Source organism: Tiliqua scincoides, chromosome 2, assembly GCF_035046505.1.
Source record: "Tiliqua scincoides isolate rTilSci1 chromosome 2, rTilSci1.hap2, whole genome shotgun sequence".
NCBI classification, from domain to species: Eukaryota; Metazoa; Chordata; class Lepidosauria; order Squamata; family Scincidae; genus Tiliqua; species Tiliqua scincoides.
Genome location: NC_089822.1, coordinates 132,086,132 through 132,103,148, shown reverse-complemented (window position 1 = coordinate 132,103,148; position 17,017 = coordinate 132,086,132). Strand labels below are relative to the sequence as shown.

Sequence of the window (17,017 nt, the reverse complement as noted above, 5' to 3'; positions counted from 1 at the left end):
ATGAGCCGACAGAGCTTCAGTTCCAGATCCCTCACTGGAAGACGGGGTTTCTCCTCTGGCTCAGGCACCAACAGTGGATTTAGAGGTGGCAACAGCTTGTCCTCTACCTCCTACACCGGAGCAGGAAGAAGTGGTGGCTACAGCAGCATAAGCCACTACAACTTTGGGCGCAGCAGGAGACTTTCTGGCGGAAGCGCCGGTGGATATGGAGGCAACTCTGCTGGATACAGTACAGGCTTTAGGGATTTCAGTAGCTTGAGTTATGGTGTTGGGCCCTTAAGTTATGGTGTGGGACTTGGCAGGCCTAGGAGCTTTAGTAGTCAAAGTGCAGGGGGCTGCGGCCGAACTGGTGGATTCAGCAGTCAAAGCCATGGCGGTTATGGCAGCGGATACAGATGCGGTGGCTTTAGCAGCCGGAGTCTTGGTGGCGGTTATGGTAGAGGCTATAGGATTGCAGGCTTTGGCAGTGAAAGTCTGGGTAATGGTGTCTGTGGCAGCCGAGGCATTGGTGGTGGCGGTCTTATCTGTGGCGGTTTAGGCTATATGCCGGTGGGCCGCTTCGGTGAATGCACTGGCATCCACACGGTCAGGGTCAACACAAACCTCCTGCGGCCACTCTGCATACAGATTGATCCAGAGATCTCTAGAGTGAAAGAGGAAGAGCGAGAGCAAATCAAAACCCTCAATGACAAATTTGCCGGCTTCATTGATAAGGTGAGATTGTATGGTAATTGTTCATTTTATTTTTGTTTAAAACAGGCCACTGAAACAGAGTAAAGAGACAAAGATGAACCATCTTATACTAATCTCGTGCTAGAGCCAAGCACCATTTTTACAGCTACATTTAAATGTGGAAACTGATTGACGCATAATCTTTAGGACTGCACAGGCATAAACCACTGTATAATGCTACTGTGCAGCATCCACTCATTTCCATGATATCCCACCCTTCCTGCAAAGAGCTCAAGGTGTTACACTTGGGATGATCCTATTTTATCCTCACAACAACCTTGTAAGTTTCCCTGAGCAACCATATTCAAGTACATGAAGGTTGCACATCAACACTACTTGGTGCCATCAATTGTCATTACTGTACGCGCACTTGATCTTAGCCAAAAGGCCAGAAAGCCATGATTGTAATGGTGTACAAAATACAATGTTAGGAAATGCCCTTTGGGGTTAGATCTGTGATGCCCCACATCCCCAAAATGCTGGAGAAATCTAAAGGGCGCTATAATATATTGAACTTCATGGTTTGAGATTGGCTCAGGAGTCACTGGGCAACTGGTGTGATGTGAAGGGAGCATCAGAAACATTGGATCGGCTGTGGGTTATGAAAGCAACTAGCAGTTGTGAAAGGATGGGGTCAAATTCCATTCTGTACCTGACCATTTCAACCATTGCTTTTGTTTAACCTAACTGCCATCACTATAGCACATCCCCTCTATAGGCAGTAAATATATCCACAGAGGTTAGGTCTGCCTATTAGCTATGATAGCTAAATGAAATGTCCAAATGAGTTTGGGAGTTCTGTACAAGTGCCTTACAGACCACATGCAACCATAATCCGTTGAGGGGAGGGGGGAGAAACAACAAGCAAAGACTGCAGCCTTCATGTTCTGTTTATGAGCATCTGCTCAATTGCTGTGGGAAGCAGGATGCTGGCCTTTGGTCTTATCTACAAGAAGATGTTATCTTCTTATGACTGTATTATGAAATCCATGTTAGTCTGAGTACATGTGAATACAGACACACTTTTTTTTTGAGAAATTGGTGCGGTTTTTCCACCCTAACATGCCCTTGTTTTACAGCCTATACAGCACATATGGGCACCTCTCCATTTACACGGAGGTTACGTTAAGGGAAAAAGTCACTGAACCCTTATGCTGAAGACTAGTGGCTTCTGCTTGCTCAAGAAGGTGTAGGGAGAAAGTTATGGCTACTGGGTGTAGGAATGGCTACTAATGTACAGGGAGAAAGCAATAAAAACAAAAATGCTGGTATGGAGAGTGAGGGCCCAATCCTATCCAACATTCCAGCACCAAAGCAACCTCAATGAAGGGCCGAGGTAAGTGATCATCATTTCCCTAACCTTGAAAAGCCCTCCATGACTGTCTCCCAACAGCAGGATGCAGCACATGCCCTTTTGGCACAGCTACGTCAGTGCTGGAAATCTGAATAGGATATGGCCATGAGAAAGCAGTAAGCAGCAGCTCTGTGAATGCATTTTCTTACTCAGTTTTTTATCTTCTGGATTTAGATGAGATTGCTCCCTCCCTGAGGAAGCTGCCAGTGTCTTACAGGTTTGCTTGTTAGCAGCTAATTCAGCTAATTCAGTTGGTAATTAATTACATTTCAAAGCTGGCAATCATCACAAAAAGTCCTTGAGTCTTTGCAAGGAAAGGATTGACTGTGGGCACAATCCTAACCAGGTCTACTCAGGAGTAAATCCTACTTTTTTCATTGGGGCTTACTCTCAGGAAAGTGTGGTTAGGATTGCCTGTATGTAAAATGAGCTGTGTTATTTCAAAAATTGCCGCTGTAAGTTAGACTTCCGGTATTAATCTGCAAATCATGCTATTTCAAAAATGTGGAAGTCAAAACCTCGTAAATCAAGATTGTGAAGATTCCTCTTTCTCCATCTGCACCAGTGGGTCTTTCACACACAAGAGGCTTGTTTTACATACGGGCAGGAACTCTTGATAAAGTCACTGATTAACCCCTGAACGTCTACAAGAGGTGAACCTTGTTATTCTTGCCTTGCTTTTCAGTTGGGCAGATATTTTGAACAGTGTGTGTGGGTGGGTGTGCACGTAGGGATTACCTTTGCAAAATTGGGTACTGTTCCATTCCTGATAACAAGAATCATTGCAAGATGCATCACTCCACAATTCAGGCACTCCCCAACTTACAAAAGCGTTCCATTCTGGACACCCTTATGGAAGTCAACTTCTGCATAAGTTGAGCTACCCCTGCTTGCTGCTCTGTAAACAACACTAGGATTGCTCTTAGCATGCTCTCTGCATTTCCTCTTTTGTTTGAAGAACCTGCATAGAGGAAGAGGCAAAATCACTGTGATCTGGGATGCAGCAGTCTCACTCCTTTTTGGATGGGTTGTTGTCCCTCCCAACACTTCTGAGGCTCCTAGTCCGAAATCAGCCTCAGTACCAGTTTGAAACAGAGGATTTTGTAACTGCACTGAGATTGCAAATTGCAAATGGACAGACCAAACTTTATGTAAAATTGAAATTCCGTACAGGGTCAACTTTAAGACAATGGGGAGATTTCGCCCAAGTGGGCCTCGTGCAAGGTGGGGGTCCTTGCTGCCCTTCCGCTGCTTCCAATGGGCCCGAAATTGGGTCACTTTGAAAGCAGCTCCCTCCCACCACTGCTTCCAGTTGGCCCAAAATTGGTGCCATGAGGTGGCAGCATGCACACCTTGCTCTTTCCCCGTCCTCATAGCTCCCGGTGCCATCCTCTCCCCCATCTCACTCCAGAGCGGGCTGCTGTGGACAGGAAAGCAACAGGTGAGAGTCAGGGAGCACTGCGGGCTGGGGGCGCACTCCTTCCTCCCTCCAGCTGACCTCACAGGTGCCTATTCTGCACAGCCACTAAGAGTACAGGAGTCCTATCCACCTGCATAGAAGTAACAGATTTTTTTTCTTGGTCTGGCTCCATTCAAGCTAAGAGTTAAAAAAAAATAGTAAAGAGGGCCCCCAAAAGTGCTTTCAGTTGGGTCCTACAGCTCCTAAGGCCTGCCCTGATTCCATATGTCAAGGCTTATGTAAGTCAGGTAGTGCCTCCATTGGTCCTTTATTTATGAACATTCATTGACCATCACAGGAGGAGCCAACACATTGCCTTCATCAATGCCGCAGGTAGCAGATGAAAATATGTATGTCATCTTGCTGCTCATCCGAAATGTAGGATTGCCAACTCTTTTTGAACCTATTACTGGAAAAAAAAAAAAAAAAGCCCATTCTCAACTTGCTGCAATGTTGAAAATTCCTGAAGGTCTTTTGAAACCTCTAGATTTGATTTCAGTAGTCACCTGGAGATGTTTTTATGCGATTGATACTGATTCCAGGAGATGCTTGGCAGGTCCTGGAAGAATGGCAACAGTGGACCCAATCCTATCCAACTTTCCAGCTCTGGTGTAGCCACAATGCAGCCCCATGGTAAGGGAACACATGCTCCCATACCTTGAGAAGGCCCCAGTGACTGCCCCTCCACCACAGGATGCAGCACACACCCCACTGGCACAACTGCACCAGCAGTGGAAAATTGGATAGGATTGGGCCCAGTGTTTTCCCCTCCCACCCTGAACAGGTATCATTCAACAAAGGATTTGCAATGTGACATGCCACCATATCATCCGGACATCTGTTTAACTGCAGGTTAGGCACTTGGAGCAACAGAATAAAGTCCTGGAGACCAAATGGAGCTGCCTGCAGCAACAGGGCCAGGTTGAGAAGAAGAACCTCGAACCCCTCTTTGAGAACTACATTTCAACCCTGAAGAGACAGTTAGAACTTTTGTTGAACGAGAGGGAGCAGCTGGAGTTGGAGCAAACAAAATTCCATGATGTGGTTGAAGAGTACAAACAGAGGTAAGCAGAGGAGACCTGCAGGGGACAAAAGAAAGGAACAGCGTGTTTGTCGCAAGGTTGCTAACCTTTGGTGGGGGGGAAATCGGGTACCAGGGCGGGACCTTGCATTCCCGTAGAGGGATGAACCCAGCAATAGCCAACTGTTACCCTGCACATGCCCAATCTCGTCTGATCTTGGAAGCTAAGCAGGGTCAGGCCTGGTTAGTACTTGAATGGGAGACCGCCTGGGAATACTGGGTGCTGTAGGCTTATACCATAGTCTTTTGAGACTGAAGGTTGCCAACCAGACTAGCCCCAGATGGCCTGAGATCAACTGTTACTGCCTGTCGGCTTGCAAAAATAGAAAACATCTGGAAAAGTTGTGATTTGGGGCAAACTGGCAACCACAGCAGAGAGTGAGTGATTAGCTCAAGATCATCCAGTGAGGATCATGAATGGGTAAAGATCTGAATCCAGGTCCCACAAACAAATCTGTCTACTATACCCAATGGATCAGAGAGTACTTTAAAGTACTATCTCAGTAGTACTTTAGAAGAGAAATGATGGCCGGGGGAAGAACCTCTCCTACAAACTGACTCGCACCACTTTCGGTCCTTCCATGAGCCCAGCCACAGCAGGCGACCGGAGCTAGATTTGAAGCTCCTGAACAAGCAAACAAGCTTTCGACCATTTGGCCAGATAATTTACATGGTCTGTCTGCCCCTCAGAACTTCCTCAGGAAGGAATGCCCTCATGGCCTTTATGAAATGTAGTTTTTTTTTCTTCAACAGCTTCTACATTGGAGCTAGGAGTGAGGAAGTTAGGGGGCTCACAGGGGTGGTAGAAAATTCTGATTAACTTGGAAACACACTGGACTATTTCCCAAGGAGCGGCTCTCAGTATAGTTGACTTTAGGTGAGGAAATTCAAGTTTCCCATGACCTTAAGATCTCCTTCTTTTTGTTGCAAAGGTATGAACAAGAAATTAACCGGCGAATGGCTGCAGAAAATGAGTTTGTGTTGCTGAAGAAGGTTAGTTATGTTGATCCTAAAGTACAGAAAACAGTTCTTTAAAATGATATGTGACTGGGAGGCTGGGGACAAGCAATGGGGGGGGGGAGCCATCACAATGCTGCACCTGCAGGACAACCATACACAAGTGTATTGCACTGCATGTTCATATGATTTACACATGCTGCACCCAGGGAGAAGGCCTTTTTCTCACAGTTACAGCAAATGTTTATCCTGCTGTGTCTTTCAGGATGTGGACTGCGCCTATACTAGCAAGGTGGAGCTGGAGGTGAAAGTGGAAGCTCTACGGCAGGAGCTAGAGTTCCTCCGATGTGTCCATGAAGCAGTAAGGAATTTCTCCACATAACTGGATTCTTCTTTTCTCTTCCCAAAACGTGATGTTGTCCATTTCCTCCAATGTACTTTCTCTGTCATGTTTTGTGTCAGGCATTGAAGAAAGGGAAAATAGTGTGTGAGGGAGAGGGACCCAACTCCTTTCTTTCTCCAACATGCAGTGTGTACAGATAGAAAAGACCCCACCCATCCCCCATGCCAGACAACTGGGCGAGAAGGAGTTTTGCCTCACTTTCTGCTGGGTTGTGGGAAAGGGGGATGTCGTGCGAGTCTTACTGGTTCTGCATTATCCAAAGCAGTGATGGGTGTTGGGACTACATTATCTACGTGAGAGAGTAACCCTCCTGACCTCTCTGCTTGTTCTAGGGGACTCAGAGGAGGGGAGAAGTTGTTGGTGAACCATGAATATGGCTGGTTATCCACTATATAGTTTCCTCTGTGGATAAAAAACATGCTTTCAACCACATGTTTTCAAACATGGCCTACATACACACTAATATAGAAGGTGCCCCCAAAACACCTTCCTCCAAGCTTAAAAATTTTCCTCTTACCTCATTAGGTAAAGTGCTGGAAAGCTCTGTTGTGTTTTGCAGGAAATAGAGAGCTTACAGACAACATCTTGTGACACCAACGTGATCGTGTGCATGGACAACAGCCGAGAGCTGGACATGGAAGGAATCATTAGTTCTGTGAAGTGTCAGTATGAGGAGATTGCACAGAAGAGCAAAGACGAGGTCAACACTCTGTATGAAAACAAGGTAAACTCCCGGTAGAGCTGCCTGCACTGTCAGGAAGTGAGCCGAGTTGAGCCCCACTGTAGTTGGATCACGAAAGTCTAACCAAATGTTGCAAACAGGCTTTACAAAATAAAGTGATTCGTTTTCTAATACATTTCAGTACCAAGAGCTTCAAAGCGTCTGGGGACGTCAGTGTGACAACGTGAACAGCTGTCGCCATGAAATCCAAGAGCTGACCCGTCTGATCCAGAGACTCAAGGGCGAAATGGAAAATGCCAAGAAACAGGTGAGATGTGAGGTTGGAGAAGAGGTGGTGAGTAGGAGGAGTCTTCTCTTGATTCTCGATATTCGGAGAATGGTGTGAGGTTAGTTCTCATACTTTAGAATGTAAGAAAATTTAACTGGTACCTGAGGGATTGCCTTCCCCACATGAACCAGCTCCACCTTTTAAGATTTACTTCACTTTCTGAAGTGAGGAACTAGGAACACAAGGCAGCTAGGAACACAGGGCCTTGGTCATGGCAGCTTGCCTTCTACTATCAATATGCCCAACTCCCACTTTGCTGATCTTTAGGGGAAAAAATGGAAAATGTTGCTTTTCTTTTCAGCTTTTAACATGATGTTGTAGTTGCTGCTGCTGCTGCTCTAAATTATGGTTCTGAATGTTACTTTGTTGAGTCTTTTATTGCTGGTGTTGAATGGTTTCATTGTAATGTCTTTATATTGCTAGCAGGCTTTGAAATTTCCATGACTAAGAAACAGAACCATCTTATGCATTCTACTCAGAAGTAAGTCTCATAGTGTTCAGTAGGGCTTACTCCCAGAAAAGTGTGCAGCCTAAGGTTGCAATTCGAAATAGACTTACCTGGGAATAAGTCCTAGGGAATGCAAGGGGACTTACTTCTGAGTAGACATGCACAGGATTGCATTATAAGAGCATGCTGTAGCCAAAACCCTGGTTGTAGCAAAGTTCAAGCACAGCTCTGGGTGTTGGGGGGGGGGGGAATTGATTATGGATAGGGAAATATAAGCAGAGAATACCAAATTCCCAAATTCAATACTTCTAAAACCTAAATGTAGAGCAGTCATAGCTGGGAATGCTATAAAAATTTAAACTGGGATAATATACATCTGCATTTTAGAAAGGACATTTGAGAATTGACTGGATAACCCACTGTCTCCACCCCAAGTGCTGCACTGTTATTTATTTTAGAGCTCTATACAAGAATCCTGTTAATGCCCCTGCTTGTATCTCTTCCATTCTCAATAGCACCTATATTCCAGCTAGTTTCTGCATTTTTTCTCTCTTCCAGAATTCTGCCTATTCCTAATCCCTCTTTCCTTACATAGCTTGCATTCTCCCACGAGTCCCTCTGAAAGCAATGCTCTTTCCTGTCTCTGTTCCTTATGAGAACAAGAACACAAGCTTTAGTCAACCAGCTGAGAGCTACCGGACTCCATGCTCAGGAGAAACTACTGAACTTTAATTCCCTACCATGTCATCGAATCCTCTGCACAGTGCCACCTAGTGGATCTTTGTGCTTACACAGTTTACACCACAGCTACTAATTAGAAAGAGTCTGTCTTCTCTTTAGCTGTAAGTGATGCTATTAAGTTGAATATTCTTCTCACAGATCATGTCATGCTTTGACTTTTTTTTTTGTTTGGTCTGGGCCTTTTCAAGGTTGACGTACTACAGACAGCCATTGCTGACAATGAGCAGCGTGGCGAATGTGCCCTAAAGGATGCCAAGGTAAAACTTGCTGACGTGGAGAATGCCCTACACAGTTCAAAGGATGAGCTTGCTCGTCTTCTAAGGGACTACCAGGATCTGCTGAATGTCAAGTTAGCCCTGGATATTGAGATTGCAATGTACAAGTCACTTCTGGAAGGTGAAGAGAGCAGGTGGGTGCAAAAAAAAAAAAGTATATTGCTAAAATCCTTGCTATTTAGTAAGTAAGCGAGTAAAGTAAGTAAGTGAGCGGCCCGCTTGGAGGCAGGCTATGCAGCATGGCCTTTCCCAGTTTGAAGAGACACTTGGCCAACAGACTGAGGCAAAGAGGCAAAGAAGGAAGGCCCATAGCCAGGGAGACAGACCAGGGACAGACTGCACTTGCTCCCGTTGTGGAAGGGATTGTCGCTTCTGAATCGGCCTTTTCAGCCACACTAGACGCTGTGCCAGAACCACCTTTCAGAGCGCGATACCATAGTCTTTCGAGACTGAAGGTTGCCAACACAAGTAAGTTACGAATATCACTGTTGGAATAATACACCCGAACCAAGAGAAGCTGAATTAATTGACTGGAATTTGGATTTTAAGATGAAATACTGTAATAATTATCTAGATTACAACAGTGGATTCATTAACTCAAGGAGACAGAAAATTTTTGAGCTTAGTTGAAACCCAACAGTGCTGCCTTCAACTTCATCAATAGCCTTCAAAAAAAAAATCACATTTCAAAAGAGAGATCAGAAAACATTTTGAATGTGAATGTTGATGTAGTGCCAAATTTCAGTGTTTCCACAATTTTATTTCATCTCTTAAGGTTTCTGGAACACACGGCTGGCTTCCCACAATGTTAACAAATATCTCTTCTCTTTTTTCTCTACAGGATATCTAGTTCCATTCCTGTTAACATATGTAAGTAATTCAAAAAGGCATCCTATACTGTCATGAACAATGCCAGGTAGTCTACTGCCTGAGGCCCAGATACATGGGCCTGAGTAACAAAGCATTTTCTTCTCCTCTTGCAGCTGTGGTGGGCTGTCCCAACATCTCTGCAACTGCTGGCCCTATATATAGCAGCATGATGTCTGGAGCTGGACTGGGAAGGAGAAATGTCTATGGTGCTGGACCAGGAGGACAAGGCTATAATCAGAGAACTGCCTGTGGCAGTGGAAAATACAGCTCCCGAAGTGGAAGGCTTGACTACAGAACAGGATATAGCTCTAGGAGTGGAGGTTGTGTTTCTAAACACTCAGTCAGCTCAGGATTTGGGCAGTCTGGTACTAGTGGTGTGTGTGGATCTAGGGATTATGGCTCAGTCAACACTGGATGCAGTTCTAGAAGGGGGAGTTACAGCTCAGGGGGAACACGCATTTCCTCAGGACCCTGTGGAGGCTACCCCACTGGGAGTACAGGAGGCTATGCTGGTGAGGGCTATGCCTCTGGAAATGGTGGGGGTTGCACCATGGGAGATGAGGGATGCTCTGGAAGTGGGGGTTACAGCAGTGGGAGTCCGTGCCGAGCGGGGTTCGGAGGTTCCCTAATCAGATAAAACACAGGCCAAAATGTTCTTTGGGGAGGGAAGGGGTATTTCTTTGTCTGCTGATGGAACCAACTATCCATTCATTATTCATTAGTGCAATTGGATGTTCAACCTGCAAATGAGAGGTGCATTAAGCAGCGCATTTCCTTTTGGCCTTTTAGCATTTCTTTTTAATGTCAGAAGATCTATTGGTTCAGAACACCCTGATTCTAAATGTCACAACAGAAAGGAGAGCTGAACATGTTGAATGTTGCCATGAGGATGCTGCCAAAGATGGCTTCTCCATGGAGAAATCCCTCCACCTTCTGAGCCATAACACTGATGATGCTCTTGTCACAAGATGTCAGGGTGAGACTGTAGTTCATGACCTAAGCTGCAAGGTGTGATCCCCAGCATCTCCTGGTAGAGCTAGGAAAGACCCTTTGCCCAATCCCCCTGAAGAACTACTGCCAATCAGAGCAGACAGTTCTGAACTCAGTGAACTAATGTTCTGCGTTCTAAGCGCCAGACCATGCGCTGGCATCACATAATCATAAGTATCCCTGCACTTCTTCAAGTTAAGAGTGGCTGCTGGGGGTTGGAATATACACAGGGTGATGACTCTTGTGTTACATGATAAGAGCTTGGAAACATTATGGCTGAGAGTGCTGGAGGACAATTCACTATGGTTATACCATCTTTTACAATATTCCCATGGCAACTCTAACCTATAAATCTGTTCTAAGTCCCACTGATTTCAAAGGAACTACTTAAGCACTCTCCTGTGGAGACTAAATCCACCCTAAATAAATGGAATTTTACTTCTGTTAAGTGTGTTTAGAGTTGGAGTGTGATCCCAAGTTATTCTGAATTGAAGTCCGCAACTTAACATCCTGTAAGTCCTACTGAAATCGGTGGGACTTACTTCAAAGGAAAATAGCCAAGATTACTTTACGTGGTTTAGTTATCCATCAGCATACATTAACCGAACTGATAAACTCACAATCAAGCTGCGAGTTTACAAAGAGTTTACAAAGAGAAAAGTACAATCTTATGTGAGAAGGGGGAATTCTAAACCGTAATTAATGATTATGAATACATGCAGAACCAATTGCTGATATTCTGGATTAACTAAAATAGCATTCAAAAATACAATCTTTCGTATTGCCTATAAGGCTGGGGTTTGTAAGATTCTGTGGGGCTTGAATCAGGAACCCTAAAGCTAAAGGACTGGGTTTCTGCTCACAGGGTGTTTGGTTGGGAGAGGGAACTGTAGGCAGGTTCAGCCATCACAGGTCATCCTCCTGGCTGGGATGTCAGGTGACATGGAAGGGTTAATCCGAAACCATGGCTGCTAAAAAAAGAACCCTCCATGACCTGCTGACCAGAGCAGTGTCACATAGGGAAGCTGTTCACCCCTCCCTTTGTGCCCCAATATTACAGTAATCAACAAGTCTGACTCCAGCTAGTCTATCTCTGGGGTACTTGTGCGACTTTGAACCTGAGTGAACTTTAGACATCAACCCCACTATTTCAACTTGCTTTGCATTTCTGTTACTTGCATTCTTAGATTACTGCACTTTCTTGCTGTATAATGTTCCTCCTTTCCCCTCATTCTATGTGAGGTGCTAGAAACGTCATTGCTTTCAACCTGTGGTTATGGAGGTCAGATCTTCTCACTGTAGTATTTATTACTCATTGAACCAGAGAAACTCATGACTATCACACGGACTACACCATGCACATCATCTGAACTATCTCTTTGGCCACATCTTCAACAATTTTGTACCATAACTCTCACGGCTTCCCTCAAAAAATCCTGGGAAATATGGTTTAGTGAAGATGCGGATAATTTCTCTGCTAGAGATCCTTAACTCCACTTACCTTGAAAATAAACAGTATCTATAAATTATCCTTTGTCACAGAATCATTATTATTTTTTAAATGTGAGCTGACTCACTATAAAGCTGGAAGAATTCCAAGTAAACAAGATTAGCTTGTCTAATGAACGTCTACAGATCTACAGGTAGTAGCAACTTTGGGATGGGAATTTAAATTGAGGAAATGGCATAAAGGGAAAGGGGTCAAAAGGTAACGGACTCTTTCTGGTCCAAATCTCTACTACAATGACTATTTTTAAGCAATGAAAATAATGTTGGAAGATCAGACCCCATGTCACATCTCATTTGGTCTGGAAGAGTAGACAGGAATCAATTATTTTGCACAAATTAAAAAAATACTTGCACAAGTTTTTCTACCTATATAGCATACAGCATAACATAGCCAGTATACTTTTCACAGAATTCCATGACTTTACAAGGAAACTGGCATGTACCCCAGTGGCCCTTTTACTTGAATCTCTTCATGATTCCAGGACTGCTTTCTGAACTCTAGGATATTCACATAGGACTCGTAGCTATTTGGACTGTCTGTTGGGGAGAACTTCAGAAAGCATAACTATTCAAGAAATTTTGTTAAGGTTGCACCTCAATATGTTTGCTCAGAGTCAAGTTTCTGAGCTGAAAGAAACTGTGGTGACTCATACTGCCCAAGGAAATGGTTACCATCACTGACAGTTAAAACATGTATGGTTTGAGTGAAGAAGGCAACTGAAGTCACTGTTCACTTATGATTTTGCCTTATTTACTCTAACCATTCTCCCCGCCTTTTCTTAGTGCATTGTGCTGTAAATAAACATTTGCTTTCTATTTTCTGAAATAACTGTCCTCTCTCTCTCTCTCTCTCTCTCTCTCTCTCTCTCTCTCTCTTTAAACTGGTTTTCTTTTGAGGGGTAGGTAAGCACTAGACTCCTGCTCACAACTTCAAAAGTATGCAGCCACACTGCATGAAGGAGGCAGGATCTCACAAGCTGACCCATTCCCTTTCTCATATACAGCACAGATATGAACAGATCCATATGTATGTGCAGCTGTTCATCTGTAGATTCTTCCATGCCACGGAGAACTCAACAGAATACAAGGTCCCCAGTCATGGATATGAAGAGAGTTCTGTTCAGCATGCTGGTTGCAGTTGAGGACAGAAAATGCAATCCAACTCCTTCCTCTGTGTGTTTGGCCTACACTCTATTGAAGGAGTTAACAAGGCCTAGGTTGTATTGTGTGTGTGTGCTCAGTCACTGGCCACAAAGAACACAACCTCAAAAGATTTGCCTGCAAAAACACCACTTTAAAAAAAAAAAATGGGGATGCTGACGATCTTGCCAGTGGGCAGATTCTGATGAGCTGTTTCATAATCTAATGTGAAACATAAACTCAACAGATACAATTCAATATGCCCCCCCACCCACAGTGAGGAATTAGCTGGGTATAAGCTAGCACCATCCAGCGGGGAAGAAGGAAGATACCCAGAAAACGTGCAAAAATTAGAGCTGAAACGGATTTCAAAGAAACATTCTCAAGTATATTGTTCTTTCTTTTTTAACTTTGAATTTGGGATTGCTGATATTTTTTAAATATTCCCGACTATGAATGCTGGATTTAGCAATTCGGGACATAAAATCAGGGACATAGGTATAGAATGTAGCAAGTGTATCACGTTATTTCCTTGCAATTCACATTCATCAACAGTGAACAGGGTAACACTATGGGCTGGTTCATCTAGTGTGTAGGTTGGCTAGAACTGTCTTATAATGGAATCCTGAACACAATTATCTGGGAGTAAGCTCCACTGAACACAACAGGATTTACTTCTGAGAAAACACGCACAGGATTGCTCTTGGTGGGATAAGGGCACAGGTGGAAGTGTTACCAAAGAATAACCAATAATAACAAAATGGAGAGGTGCCTAAATGTCAAGATGCAATAATGTGTAATATTTTCGTACTATTATTTCAGCACCCCTAGATCTCAGATAAGGGAACCCCCCAAAAATATTCATTTTGAAAGAAGTTTCAAGCGATGCAATAATGGATTCTTATCACGAGTAGACAGCAGGGCAGCATTACCCAACATGCACTTTTAATTAAACAAAGAAGTCAAGCCTATGAGAAATTCTGGAAGGAATTTGCTACATTATAATTAATCAAGATGGAACAAATTCTTAAAATGGATAATTTCTTGTCCACTGGACTTGCAAACTAAGCACTTTAAAAATATATCCTTTATATTTCCTAGGATATTTTTATGTTTACTTTACTGTTTTGCAATGGCATTTTGCTGGCAGGCAAAACCAAACCCAGAGGAAAGCCTCATTTTACACTTTTCAGAATTAACCAAGTCCAAATACTGCAAAGTGATATAAAGTCAGGGTTTGAGGGTGTCATCACAGAGAGGGGGAGCCTTTCTTTTCCTTTTTTCTGCGGCACTATTAACTCATTCGGCTTTGTGATGAGCCAACAACTGCATGTGGCAAACTTCATCTACAGAAGAAGGGGTTTATCTTCAGCTTCTGACATAGGTGGTCTGTGCAGAGGTAAGCAAAGTGCACCTGCCTTATCCCAACCTGGTGGAAGAAATGGTTACAGTCATAGTGCCAGGAGCCTCTCAATTATGAGTGGAAGTAGAAGAATATCTTCTAATGGTGCCTATCAAATTGGGGGTTATGGATGCCTTGGACATCATGCTAACTCTGGTGGTCAGAGCAACGGTGGCATATATTGCGGCATTCCCAGAAGCATTCCCAGAAGCTCAGAAATCATGCTGGCAGCTATCAAAATGACTACATCCATGGAGTCATCTTCAATGAATACCTCTTAAAACCACTCTGTGTAGGAGTTGACCCCGAATTCCAGAAAATACAAGTTGGCGAGAGGGAACAGATGAAATATCTCAATGACCAGTTTTCCTGCTTCATCAATCAGGTCAGAGTATCAATATTTATGTTTTCTTCCTTTCTGCACACAGGCAGCTGTACAAAGATGACAAAGTACGCAGCTAGAAACAAACTTCAGACTTTCTGATTTGAAGCAATGTCTTTGCGAGGCACATCACATTCTGTTGAGCATCTAACCATTAAAGGGATCTGGAAGACCTACTGTTCCAGCTCAGTTTAGGGTTCATTTGTTTGGTATTGAATGACTGTAGGAGTTATCCACTATTACAGCCCAATTCTGAGCTGCCCGGAGCACCCAGGCTTGGTGGCACCGAAAAGGGCTGCCACTGAATCATGTGCCTCCTGCGCTACCGCGGGAGGCTCCTCAGGAGAAGGGGACATTCGTCCCCTTCCCCCGAGTAAGGTAAGTAGCCCTGCAATGGGGCTACTCACTTTACCGCTGACCAAAAGGTCGGCGGTAGAGTAAAGGCGCTCTTGTAGGGTGCGCAGCCCTCCATGAGCACCCTGGATCCTGTGGAGCTCAGTTCCGCGGATCCCCCGCCCGCCCGCCCTTTGGCACACCTCCTCCTTGCCCCAGCCGGCCTCCCCCCTCCCTGGAACACCTCTTCCACACCCCCGTCCCCGCCTGCAGTTCTGGTCTGGGCGCAGGGCTAGTACCGGTGGGAGTGCGGCAGTGAGCCCCACGAACATGGCTTACGGTATGTTTGCAACTGTGGTCGGTGGCACGGAGCTGTGCCGCTGACCACAGGATTGGGCTCTTCGTCTAGTTTCATTTTTTTCTTTTTGCAACGGCAAACGTTGTTCATTGGCCAACTTGTAGGATAGGAATTGCTGGAGATGATATATTCAGAATATTCTGAATACTATTTTATTGCATGTACTAAAGGGAACAAAGTCAGAACAAACTGACATCATGATATATACATGGAAAAGCCTGCGCAGGACCATTTCACTTCACAGCACATTTTTCTTTGGATGGTATTTGGTGGCAACTTCAGGGATAAAAATCACAAAGAACTCCTCGATGCAGCATAGAAAAGGAAGGATCAGTAAAATGATATAGGGCGGAGGTGGGCAAACCATGGCTTGTGAACCACATGCAGTTCTTTGACATATAATGTGCAGCTCATGGAAATATATTGGCTAAGCTCCTTTTTGCATCACAATTAATATAAAAGGTCATAAGAAATTACTTTATAATGATTTACCAGGTATAAATTGAGAGTCCACTGGAATAACACGTAAGTTTAATGTTCATGGTGAGTAAATATATTCAAGAATTTTTAATGCTTCCTAAATAGTGTGTCTGCCAAACATCTGTAGTTTATTGTAAGCGGCTCTTACATTAAGCAAATTTGGCCACCCTTTCAGTAACAAAGGAGCTAGCAGGAGTCGCACAATCCTGTTTCTGGTGGGCCTTCCTTATCAGTGGATTTGAGTATCCACAGATGCTGAATTTGCAGCTGGAAGGCCTCAGAAAACCTCCCAGATGTGACCAAAAGTGGCTTCTGTTTGCATCCGGGAGGTATTCTGAGGCTGGGAGAGGCTTCATGTGGCCTCTCTGTGCCTCAAGGCTTCCAAGCTGTGACCTGATACTAGAAATTTTTTAACATGCCCCTCATTTCAAAATCATCTATATAAGTAGGAATGTTGCAAGAGTGTGCAGGGTTAGAATGCAAATCAAGAATATATAATTTGGCATTTTACAAGCAAACTCGGCCCCTGCTACTCAGAGGACTAACAGCTTGCTAATTTTTATTTTATAAAGAGGTCTTGCTGAGAGCAAATTGCGACCCCATTGCCAGCGGCTGCTCCTTAGACAATGTTCTGGAGTCAGTTCATCAAACCCAGCATTGCCATGCACTTGTTAAAATGCACTTAAAGCTGTGCAAACCTTATGCATGTTACATTGCGCTGAAATCAACAGTACTTGTTTCTCAAGAAATACATGTAGGATTAGTCTGCCAGATCCACAGAAAATGTTTAAGAGGGCCTAGACTGCAAGTTTGCAGAGTAGCTGTGAACTCAATATTGAGTAACTGTGTGTTGTGGGTCTCTCTTCCCCCTCCCCTTCACCCATCCCTTTGGTGCTTGGATGTTTGCTCCTGTGATTTCAGGTCCAATGCCTGGAACAGAAGAACAAGGTGCTGGTAACAAAATGTAGCCTCTTGCAGGAACAGATGCCACCTGTTAGGCGAGATCTCGAGCCTCTGTTTGAAAGCTTCATCCGTGACCTGTGCAAACGGCTCAACTTCTTGCTGCACCACCAAGAGCAGATGGAATTGTAGT

General features: G+C 44.2%; 1 protein-coding gene and 1 pseudogene across 1 annotated transcript; both read left to right on the top strand.

The window, feature by feature from the left end:
• On the top strand, positions 1-17,016 carry LOC136638798 (keratin, type II cytoskeletal 73-like). The gene is made up of 11 exons (XM_066612827.1): positions 1-714; positions 4,398-4,609; positions 5,559-5,619; positions 5,849-5,944; positions 6,546-6,710; positions 6,850-6,975; positions 8,374-8,594; positions 9,302-9,330; positions 9,444-9,695; positions 14,668-14,756; positions 16,846-17,016. Exons 1-11 carry the CDS (start codon positions 1-3, stop codon positions 17,014-17,016), a joined length of 2,136 nt encoding a protein of 711 aa, XP_066468924.1.
• LOC136642299 (5S ribosomal RNA) lies at positions 4,738-4,858 on the top strand (annotated as a pseudogene).
• Position 17,017: the final 1 nt, after the last annotated feature.